Source organism: Phalacrocorax carbo, chromosome 17, assembly GCF_963921805.1.
Source record: "Phalacrocorax carbo chromosome 17, bPhaCar2.1, whole genome shotgun sequence".
Taxonomy (NCBI): domain Eukaryota; kingdom Metazoa; phylum Chordata; class Aves; order Suliformes; family Phalacrocoracidae; genus Phalacrocorax; species Phalacrocorax carbo.
Window position 1 is genome coordinate 6,379,264 of NC_087529.1, and position 12,178 is coordinate 6,391,441.

Sequence of the window (12,178 nt, forward strand, 5' to 3'; positions counted from 1 at the left end):
AACCCAACCTTATTCTGGGTGTATGTGATGCTCAGACCCTCAGGAGAAATCTTACAACGTGAGTTGTCTCAGCTATGAGGTGGCCTGGCTCAAACATTTACAATTTATGAGTAATCCAAAGCAGCGTTTCACAATATGCACTGGCTACAAACCTGCCTTGTTATAAGAAGTTGTTGAGGGATTACGTAAAGATAGCTGCTCAGGGCTTTTCCATCTGCAGGCAGCAAAGGACTGCTACAGCAGGAGCAGGATTATGCTGCTAAAATGCACTGTGACAGATTAGTGCTATGATGTGCTAAGAGAGTTTATACAAACCACCATTAATCCATGCTAGTGTCTGGACCGCCAAACATATTCAGACCTTCTTCATGCTCCTCTCTTTCACATTGTTTGAGTACATGATTTAAAAAATGCTTCGCTGGCCTTGCTTACACATGGGTCATTTCTGGATGTTGCTGCATCTGAATAGCTAATCCATACAGCTATTTCAGTGCATCTACCAGTGAGGCCACTATTTTGGAATGAAATTATAGTTATTATCTGCAGTTAATTATCCTGATATGTGCCTTTCTGAAGACCAAAAGAGAGCAAGGAAGGAGACACTTAGTCCTAGAAGAGGGGCAGAACATAGAAATGCAAAAGGAGAAAGAAAGAGGAAAAGGAAGGGAAAGAGATTGGGGAATACACAGATATTAATACAAAATCATGCAGAGAATGCGGTGGCTTCGGGGTCTCCTTCTGCAAGTTATTTATGGACAACTCCATTAACTTTAACAGTAAATTCAAAACTTTATCACAAACCAGATCTTGCTGGATTTAGATGCTGGACTATACATATTTAGAAAGCAACATCAAAGAGTAGGAAACTCCCAAGTTTTCCAGCCCCTGGTTAGGGAAGATGAAAACAAGTGCACATGTCGCTGTCCCACACATATTCCCCAATGCAGTCATATAAGCTTTCACACATTTTTTGGTTCACATGTTGCCTTGCAGTCCCATGGTCAAACAGACGTCAAGGATGTCACAACCTGGCTTAAAAGATAATGGAGACTACCTCTATCTAACTCACCGTGGCAGGAATGTTAACTGCTGCTGGTTGGGCATTTGAGCAACATAAGAACATTTCTTACCCCATCTGAGGACTCTGCAGTTTATCAACACAACCTCATCAGTACACCCCCACAACAGCAGCTGTAAAAGGCCTTTCAATTGGGGGAGTTGTCATGGTTCTTCTTTGTTCTGTGAACTCCCCTGTTTTGAGGGAGCCAGGTTACTACAGATTTAGTCCCTCAGTATAGTTAAAATGTGACTCATCTTTTGGCATAGATGGGATTGGAGGACGTTGCTAAAACGGGCTGTAACTGCAGACCCTGCCAGGGTCATAGAATCATAGAATTATTAAGGTTGGGAAAGACCTCTAAGATCATCAAGTCCAACCATCAACCCAACACCCCAAGGCCTCCTAAACCATGCCCTGAAGTGCCACGTCTACACGTTTTTTGAACACCTCCAGGGATGGTGACTCTACTACCTCTCTGGGCAGCAAGCATGGCACCACAGCCCAAATCTTCCTACCACATTGCCGCTACCATCTCTCCCCCAGACACAACAGGAACAGGGTGTATTATAAGCATGTCCCAGGGTATATTTTACAGCAAAGGCCGGGTTCTTATCAGATCGCGTGTTTTGACCATCTCTAGGAACATAACGCTGCATTTTGCAGGCGGACGGGGAGCAGGGAGAGCCAAAGCCGCGCGGGAAGCCAGGAGGTGCCCAGCCAGCGTGGGCGGGAAGGACGAGGCACCAGGGCCATGCTGTCAGGTGTCGAGAACCAGAGTGCTGTAGCGCAGCGAAGAGGCGTGCGGCTGCAAAACGGGGTGAGGCCAACGGTAGGGCCGAGGAGCAGAAACCAAACGAAGGGTGAAAGCGCCGGGGCCAGGGCGGGAGGAAGAGCGGGGTGAGAAGACCGGCTCCCCGGGCACGCGCGGCTTTGCCAGCAGCCCCGTCAGCCGGCGGGAGGAGCCAAGGAGGGCGCGCCCCCGCCGCCCGCCCGCCCCGCGCTACACCCCGCGCCGCCGCCGCCATTTTGTCTCAGTCCCTGCGTCCCCCGGCAGCGGCGGCCTCTCTCGCTCCGTTGCAGGTTCCCGAGCCGGTCCGAAGGGCGGCCCCGTCGATGGCCAGCTTTCCCCTGAGTGTTAACGAGAAGCTTATCGGTGAGGGGCGGCCCGGGTCTGGGGCGCGGGTGGGGTTAGCGCCCTCCGCGAGCGGGTTCGGCGGTTCCGTGAGCGCGGTGGTTCCGCGCTCGGCCTTTTTGGGTGGCTGCGGGAGCGGCGGGCGCTGCGGGCGGGGAGCGGCGGGGCCGCCCCAGGGTGCGGACGCAAGTGCCGCCCCCTCGCCTGTTCTTTCCCATTTTGTTACACGCGGCAGCAGCGGCGGCAGCTCGCGCTGCGGGGAGGAAGCTGCCTCGGCCCTCCTGGGTGCTGGAGGGTTAGGCGGCCCGCTTCAGACTAACTGAAATGCATTATTCAAAGAGGCTTCCTTCGGCAGAAGCTGATCCTTCCATTAACGGGCAAAATCCTGTTAAATAGCATTTAGGTGACAGCGTGGCTGTGACAGCCACCGGCCCGCTCCCCAGCTGCGCACCGGGAGCGGCGCTGCCCGGCGCGGCAGCCCCCGCCGGCCATGGCGGTTCCCGCGGCCGCCCCGGCTCCGGCCTGCGGGAAGGGCCCGCTCCCGGCGCTGGCGGTCGCCACCGCCGGACACCCGGGCCGCGGCCGCGGGCTCACTGCGGTCACGTAGGTCCGTGTTTTAAAGGTCAGGGCGGTGGGCGGCATCGGTAAGGTCTGCCGGGAGCTGTGGACCTGCAGCCGCAGCCCGGGTTGCAGCAGGGAGGTGTGGTACGTCCACTTACATTGTACAAGCTGGTTCGTAAAAATCAACTAATCTGATCGCGCAGCGCTACCTTCTTGTGGCTGTTGCTTAATTGATGTTTTCTGAAGGAGGGCAGGGTATTAAAGTATGCAAGTGCACTCACATTTTTCTTTAAAGGTAAAAAAAAAATCATTACTGGGCATCTTATTTGCTAAACACTGAAGTATTTAGTCAAGTTGGAGCATAGTTCCACTGCTGTTTCTAGAGCTATAATTAAAATAATTAAAGTAATAGCTGGTTTCAGTAAATATTTGAGTTCTGTTTCTGATATCGAGATGTGATATTACTTACCTGACAACCAGGACTTTTTAACACTAAGCTGTTTCCCTTTAGTGACTTGATCTCTTTCACAGCTTTTTTTTCACAGTCTTTTGATTGGTTATACAGTGGCAAAACCAGTGACCCCTTCCCTGATTACCTTAAATGTCATTAAATAAAAGCAAAATAATTAACATATTGCCTGGCTCCCTTCTAACCTTTTAAAGTATGACGGCTTTTTTAAAAAACTGGAATTTCCTCTTTGTTTTCTTTTTAGCACGGTCACGCACTGTAGGAGAACTCTTAGCCCCAACTTCTCCTTTTGACAAGAAGTGTGGACGTGAAAACTGGACTGTTGCATTTGCTCCCGATGGATCTTACTTTGCTTGGTCACAAGGGCATCGCATAGTGAAGCTGGTCCCCTGGTCTCAGTGCCTTAATAACTTGTAAGACAAAACCATATGGCTTTTAATTCACATGAAAAACTTGAGAATTGCAAAACAGGAGATAGCTTTTAATAGATTAAAATGCATGTATTGGCTTTTTAGGCTTTGACGTAATTGGGAAAAACTAATTCTTTAAAGAAATACCTGTTGTTTTTTCTCTTCCTCTGTGGCCAGCAAGAGAAACAACTGTATTTCAACCTTACAGAGTCTAGGGAGGAGTGATTTATTAATTGATTCAGATCCTCTAAAAGAAGAGGAAGTTAGAATGAACAGGAAGTTTAAAGACTTGGGCAGATCTGGACTTCTAAATTTCCTATCAGAAAGCTACCTGGTTTTACCTTTTAGGAACTTACTTAAAGGCGATCCTCTTTCTCTATCATTCTTATTAGAATGCAAGTGAAGTTCCAGAAGACATTTTATTGTCACTCGCAGGTTGTGTTGTAATGAAGCCGGTAACCAGCAGTTCCATTTTTGTAGCTGGTTACACTTCCCCTCCCGGCAAATCCCACCTCCCCCTCCCTTTTTTTTTTTCTTTTTTTTTTTTTTTTGGTCTTCTGGTGGTGAGTTAATTGGTTTTCATATGCTGGCCTCGGTATCTCGTCCCCAGTCTAAGTGAATTGCAGGGAACTTCTTGCTCATTTAGCAGAAAGTCTTAAAAATTTTTGTAACCCATTTTTCTGTAAATGCTTTTTAAAAATGTAATTTTTCACAATGGGTTAAGTTAATATATCGCTCTCTACAGAGGTAATAATGTGTACAAAAGTATTAGTATTATATTGCATTAGAAGGTTTCCAGGTGTTAATAGTTTTTGACAGCAATAAGAAAGAGCTACTTCTATAAATAGGAAGTGAAAATGCATCATTATGGACGTCCAAAATGTACATTATGGCAACTCACAGATTTCATTACATCTTAAAGACCTGTTTGTTCCATTTATCTTTCAGGATACTTTATGCTATTCTTTTGTATTTTTTTGTTTGTTTTGCAGCTTGTTGCATGGCACAAAGAATGTTGCAAACTCTATCAGTACAAGACTTCCGAGGCAGAATAGTGACGGCGGACAGAAAAATAAGCCTTGTGAACATATAATAGACTGTGGTGATATTGTCTGGAGCCTTGCTTTTGGGTCTTCAGTGCCTGAGAAGCAGAGCCGCTGTGTGAATATAGAATGGCACCGCTTCAAATTTGGGCAAGACCAGCTTCTGCTTGCAACAGGCTTGAACAATGGGCGCATCAAGATATGGGATGTATATACAGGTACAGTATGTGAGAGGAGGTTGGCACTTCATTGTCACTTTATGTAGCAGTAGCATCATTAACACACAGAATGAACTGCTAACAGAATTTGGATTGGGAACGCAACCTTGAATACAAATTAAGTGATCTAAAAAAAGCATGAACTCCTGCAACTAGAAATGTTGAAATACTGCCAGAGGAAGAAACAGACTCAGGTCATGCTTTGAGTTGTAAGTGATGGCAGATGATAAAGCCTCGTTGCTGCAAGATGATTAAGTATGTGCTTGACCTTGTATATATTGGTTGTTTACTCTAAAATCTTCTGGTGGATTTTAGTTTTAATATACTTTCAAACAAAGGAAACTTTCAAAACATAAAGTTGAGTATGGGGAAGGATTATGTTGATGAGGACTTTTTAAGTAAATAATTGTTCAAATGATAAGAGACTGAAATTAGGGAATCTCGATTTAGCTGGTAGCACAGCTTCTAGGTTGGGAGAGAACTTCTCAGCTTTAAAAAAAAATTAAACTAATGACTGTTGAGAAATCCATTTTTACCTTGTAAATTTAGGCTTGGAACAGAGATGTCTATCAAAAGACAAGACTTACCTTATTTCTGAGGCATGTGGTTTTAGTGTATAGATTTACAAGCTTTTCAGGAAATTGCCCCTCAATGCAGAAGAGTATAAAGGATGGATGCATCTGCTTCTTACTGTAGGGAGCATTTCTACGAAGAAAATTTGGCTTTACATGCTGTAATTTTGTATTCTGTATTTGTATCCATAAAGCGCTTGATCTAAATAAAAGTACAGTCCTTCATTTTAAATTGTGGTGTTTTCATGTAACAGGAAAACTCCTCCTTAACCTGATGGACCATACAGAAGTTGTTCGAGATTTAACCTTTGCCCCAGATGGCAGCCTGATTTTAGTGTCTGCGTCCAGAGACAAAACACTGCGAGTGTGGGACCTGAAAGATGATGGTAGGCATTTTGAATTTATCTGCTGGCACACATAGAAGAAATATCCACATACTCTCCTCTTCTATTGCTCTAAACTCAGTTAGGTCAGGATTTCTTAAAAAGTATTAAAAAATTAACTTTATTCTATTAGTCACTCACTCTGGAAATGCTCTCTGGAAATTCTTTGTCTATACGTACCCTAAAGGTATCAACTGGTATTGGGTTAAATTTTAAAAGTGCATGAAGTGGCCTTTTTGAATGAGGACACAGGATTTAGAGGCTGCATGACAGAATTTTTATTTCTGCATAGAATGACTCTGCAAGACGATGTTTGGAAAAATAGTATAAAATTTTATGAAGGAACAACTAATTTGGAAAAGCTTTTCAACTTGAATTTGTAATATTTAATCACTTCTTACAGGAATGTCTTTCTTTTTAGGAAATATGATGAAAGTGTTGAGAGGACATCAGAACTGGGTATACGGTTGTGCATTCTCTCCAGACTCTTCTATTCTCTGTTCTGTTGGAGCTAGTAAAGCAGTATGTGTCAGAGTTTCTTGTTCATTAAATCTACTGAATTGTGTGCATAATCATTTTAAATCTAAGAAACATTAAGCTTGTGCTCGGTGTCATGAACTTCTAATGTTTTATGATGATGTAAAAGTGCATGAAATTAAACTAGCAAATGGTGCATTGAGACACTGATTTATGAATTGAACTTGCACTGCTTTTAGTTGAAAAAACTGTAAGCATTCTTTGAGAAATAGTTCTACACCTCTGCACATGTTCATAGTCTAAAACCAAAGAAGACTAAAGCTTCCAGTTTTAAAACATACTTAGATTAATGCATAAAACTATTTTGTTATTGATTTTATCCTTTCTATTTCCTGCTCAATGAAAAGGACTTTTCAAAGTCTGAGCCAGTCATGGTATCCTGCTGAACAAAAATGTTTCTACACGTTTTCCAATACAAATGGTACTTGAGTCTAAAAGCTCTAGAATGAAGAACAGCATACTGATTTTGTTTTCATCCATATTCTAATGCCCTGCTATAGAACTGAAAGCAGTGCAGGTAAAGCACATATGCCATAAGCTGCTTTCCTTGGCACTGAAGAATTAGGATAAAACAGAAAGGGGAATTCAGTCTAGTTACAGGGGCTTTGTAGGTAGCTTAATGAAGCCTAGTGATGCTGAATAAAAAGCACAATCCAGTCATTGGGTACCACTTTACATGGATGACTGTTCAAATGCATTTTGTACTTTAAATTATCAGTGCAGATTTGACAGAGAATAGTTGAGGTCTGGGGTTTGGTTTTAATTTAACTAGAGCAGATGTGGATGTATACATTGAATTCTTTAGGCTGTGTGTTTTCCATAAGCTTCTTGCTTTCCCTGTCACAGGTGGTGGCAGCAATATTGGTGTGATTGAGGTTAAGCTGGCACCACTCACACAGGAGCACAATGGTGTTAGCTGGGCAGAAAGAGTGGCATCTCTGGCTACCAGGCTGGGGGCGAACTTTACCGTAGGACGAAGTAACCTTGCATTCGACTGCAAGGTGTACTGTACGTACGCAGGTGCTGGTTGATGTCCACTTTCTGCTTTCTTTCTTTCTTTTTTTTTTTTTTTAATAATTTTCACAGCAGTGAAACACACTGACTCCTAAAACTTAGTTTCCAGTTTAATGGAATGTTGGGGTCTCCTTGGAGAAATTGGTCAACACGTTTATTACTGATTATAAAATGGTTCCGTTTTAGGAAGTATGTGAGGCACTAAGGCTATGTTTGCTTTGGTCAAACATATAAATTTATCTAAGATGTCAGTATTTAATCTGTGCAGTAAAACTGAGTTGGGAAAAATCAAGGACCCTAATGAGCTCTTTTAGGGACATAACCTCTTATGTTAAAAACTTAAGTTTTCTATAAAATTATGCTGCAGTACATAGATTGTTCCTATTAAGTAATTCTGCACAGTCTTTATTTTTATTATATATAATGTACAACCGCATGTAAAATTCCAGAATACTATCATCTTTTATAATACAATATGCAACTAGCTGGTTAAATTGTAATACTAATGTTGTTTTTTACTGTTGACTTGATTTAAAATGCATTAATTCTTTCTAATAATGTGGTTAGACTTCCCTGTTGTTTTGCCAAAGACATAACTTTTGGCTGTGAAAATTCTCTTTGCTTGCAGTATCTGTTTCTCTTCCTAGGCTGACGTTGGTGATCCAAGCCAATTGTAAACAAGTGATCTTAAACTCAAAGGGATGCCACTGGAGTAACAATATGTTAACCTTATACTTTCTGTCTGTATATTTCTTAAAATTTTGGTAGTTACTGAAAAGAGGGAACTGTAGAGTTTAACCCTGTTTATTTTTGCATATTTTAATAAAATATTTTTGTAATACATGAATTTCAGTAAGCTACATGGTTAAACTGTGTTGCCTTTATATTATATTTTGGCTTATTTTGTTAATAACATTTAACAAACTTGAGTTAGAACTTGCATGTCTGCTTTAATTATTTTTTAAAAACTTGATTTTAATCTGAGTATGACACTGAGCATATTTCTTAATTGTAGTAATTCATAATGCCTGATTTTAATATAATCCTAAATAAGACTAGCAGCTATACTTAAAAAAGTAAATGCTTCATTGCATTTCTGAGCAGAGCTATAACATTAGCTTATTTAATTGCAGGTGTTCCTCTGGGATATGGATAAATACTCCATGATACGGAAACTTGAAGGACATCACAATGATGTTGTAGCTTGTGAGTTTTCTCCTGATGGAGCTTTACTGGCTACTGCATCTTATGATACTCGAGTCTATGTCTGGGATCCACATGTTGGAGTTATTCTTATGGAATTTGGGTAAGTAAAGTAGTCAAATCTGGAAACTTTCTCCTAGAGTGACAATGACTACCAAAAAATAATGTTTTTTCGTATTTAACTGATAATTAGACTTGGGAAAAATCTTAGCGGTGCCTGATGGAAATCCTAAAGGGGCAGAGCAGTGGAGATTATTCTTCTGTCTGAGGAAAAAATACCAGTGCTTTAAATTCTAATGTTTACTAATTTTAGCATCTTCAGCAAAGCTGAAGTGTTTAGTACTATGAAAGATACAGTAGTTTCATCTCCACCCCTGATTTCATAGTGAGATGTTCGATCCATTTTTTCTTCCTCAGCTTTGCTAGTCATGGCTGAAGGAAACACTTCCATAGTTCTTAAACGCTCTGCTGTTGGCTAAGTGTCTCTCTATCTCCAGGCATCTGTTTCCCGCTCCTACTCCAATATTTGCTGGAGGTGCAAACGACCGATGGGTCAGATCAGTATCTTTTAGTCACGATGGACTACATATTGCAAGCCTTGCTGATGATAAGTAAGTATGAGGAAAGGTTTGTTACACTCCTCTAACTCTTCCCATATAACGTGAACTTTAAAAAATTCTAAGTCAGCTTGTTTTCTTTAACTGAGAAATGACTTCTGATGGTCTGGATAAATGTAGATGGGTTGTCTGGTCTATGTTAATGTCCATTCTGAATGTAGAAATAATGAGTTGTGTACAGAGTAGATGATCTGAACAACTTAAGTGTGTAACAGCTGAAAACAGAAAAAGAGGGGTTGTAAACACTGAGAAATGTAAATGGAGTTAATAATACAGGCCAGTCCTTTGTATTGTAGTAGGTCCCAAAGCAAGAAAAGTACTCTGTGATCTAGTATTCAATTTCTGCTAACACTATTTTGAAGAACTATATTTTAAGAATATGAAGAATGCTTTCTCAAGATGACAGCAAAGTTATTAAACTATCTACAGGAGAGTTTTAGTTTTTTTAATTAAGACAGGCATTGTTGGGATTTCCTAGCATATATGACACTTGAGAGAGATTGTCCTAAATCTGCAGTTCAGGTTATTGCTTTCTGCTGTTGAAGACAAACTTTTATTTTAATTGGCATTTAAAATGGTTGAAGAAGTAGAGATCAAAGTATGTATCAGAAATGAAGAAGTCATGGTGTTTCAGACCAAATCTGAAACACCTTGCATGCCTATTTAAATGTTTATTAAAATTCCCTGAGCTCTCCTTCAGACTAGTTTCTTTTGCATTGTCAGAGAAAATATCAGGCAGAATTAAATGTCTACTCTGATAACTTACTACTTTGTTCTTCCCTTTTCAGAATGGTAAGATTCTGGAGAATTGATGAAGAATACCCTGTACAAGTTGCACCTCTGAACAATGGGCTCTGCTGTACTTTTTCTACTGATGGCAGTGTTCTAGCTGCAGGGCAAGTATACACTTTTTATTTCTTCTTAAAATATTAAGGTAACACAAAAGGTTGAAAAGAGTGGCTATGTGTTCTAAAAATCTTCAGTTGTGACCTGCAACTTGATGCCTCTGACTTGGTTTTACTTCTGGTACTATTTGTTTAAACATGCCTGGAATAGCAGTAAAATCAAGAAGCTGATAAACTCTTATCTTTGAGAACAAATAAAAGACAGACCTACAAACATTTGGATTGGAAAAAGACCATTAGATAATCAAGGGCACTTACTCTGTTTCAGGTGGTATACTTAATAGCTGTTGGAAGATCTGCTCAGGCCTGTCACATAGATAATCAATATGTTGCTTATTGTGCTGCTATAGCTTAAAAGAAGAACTGGCATTTAGTGTAAATGAGCGTGGAAGAGCTAGAACTAAGCAATAGGAAGTCCAGAGCACATTCACCCTAACTAGCAATGTACGTGAAAACTTGTACTAAGTTGAAATCATTCAGGTGGGATAATTCTGGTGTGGCTTTTTGTCTTCGGGTTTTTTGTGCAGGACACAGGATGGCAGCGTGTACTTCTGGGCAACTCCAAGACAAGTGTCCAGTCTCCAACATCTGTGTCGCATGGCAATTCGAAGAGTGATGCCCACCAGCCAAGTCAAGAATTTGCCTATCCCATCAAAAGTGGTGGAGTTCCTTTGTTACCAGATTTGAATTTAAAAGGAAAAAAAAAAAAATCAAACTGGCAGGTGGCCCAGCTGCTGAAACTGGCTAAACACTTTAAAGAATCCTCAAACTTTACAGCCTTTAAGCTTAAAACTCTACAGGTTTCCAGGAGCTATTTAAAGTGATAACCTAAATACTATTTTGTCAAAATGCCTGACAGGTAATTTTTAAAATATTTATAGAAAACACAGTAGAAGTGTTCCTGGTGTTTTCAGTTTTCTAAAATGTAACTGTGAAAACATGTACATATATAGACATAAGCTGCTACATGTTATCAATGTACCGTTAAAATAGCTTTTATGATTTTTACTGTGTATCATATATATATTGTTTTGGTAGAGCTGTCAGATGCATCTGTGCTGTAAAGTGGAAGGATAGCTATTATTCTGGGACACTGAGTTAGAAAAAAATATTGACTTAAGGAGGCTTAACTGTTCTGTATGTATGTACATTGGTTGGGGTTCAGGAAACTGATCCACAGATAATTCCTGTTAGTTTATTTTGTGAAGAGTTACAGCTTGGCTTTTTAGAGCAATGTATGGTGAAGGGAAGCAAGTAAAGGTAAGGGTTAGAGTATATCTAATGTAAACCCAGGAATGGTGCTGGTGTGTCAGCAAAAGAAGGCCTGAAGTTCCAGAGCAGCAAACCAGGTTAAACTTCAGTATTGGGCAGTCTTAAAGAAATATTTCCTTACATTTCTAAAAATCTTGACTACTGTATTATTGCCTGATACTTTGTCTGTAATGAGAGAAGTTTACAGACTCAGTTTCTTGTTCTTTAACCCTATAATATCTCTTTGGGGGTGATTATTGGTTGCTGGCCAAAGATAAGCCAAATACTTGGTTTTGCCTTCTGTTATTTATCTGTACCTGCAGATATAAAGAATGTATGCATTGCATAAAATGCCTGATTATATATATATTTTTGTTGAAATTTTTTATTAAAAACTTGTATAAAAGTTTCCTGATATCGCATCTGGTGACTGGTTTATCACCCTATCTGCCTGCAGCAGTTCTAGCAGGAATCTGCTACCGCAGGACTCTGCATAGTTTTCCTTTTCAGGACCACAGTATGCTCGCCTGGGTGAAACTTACTGTGGGGAACAACAGCAAGATCTTCAAATCTTGTATGGGCAAAGGTCAAAAGCATACGTGATGTAAGTATGCCCCTGCTCCTGCATGGTGCAGGACGTAGGAAATGGAGTTCTGCTGCAACACCCGTCCACAGCGGCCACAGGCTGTAAAGCTGCGTAGGCCGAGCATAGCTCTCTACTCCCTCCCCCCTCCATAGCACTGTTTTGGTAAGCCACTGCTTTGTCATATCAAGTATTACATAATTCATATGATGTAGCAAAT

The 12,178-nt window shown here is 40.8% G+C and overlaps 1 protein-coding gene across 1 annotated transcript; it reads left to right on the plus strand.

The window, feature by feature from the left end:
- The first annotated feature begins 2,053 nt into the window (after positions 1 to 2,053).
- WSB1 (WD repeat and SOCS box containing 1) lies at positions 2,054 to 11,790 on the plus strand. Its single transcript, XM_064468008.1, has 9 exons — positions 2,054 to 2,213; positions 3,467 to 3,635; positions 4,625 to 4,893; positions 5,720 to 5,851; positions 6,270 to 6,370; positions 8,533 to 8,705; positions 9,100 to 9,213; positions 10,008 to 10,115; positions 10,652 to 11,790. Exons 1-9 carry the CDS (start codon positions 2,174 to 2,176, stop codon positions 10,809 to 10,811), a joined length of 1,266 nt encoding a protein of 421 aa, XP_064324078.1. The 5' UTR covers positions 2,054 to 2,173; the 3' UTR covers positions 10,812 to 11,790.
- Positions 11,791 to 12,178: the final 388 nt, after the last annotated feature.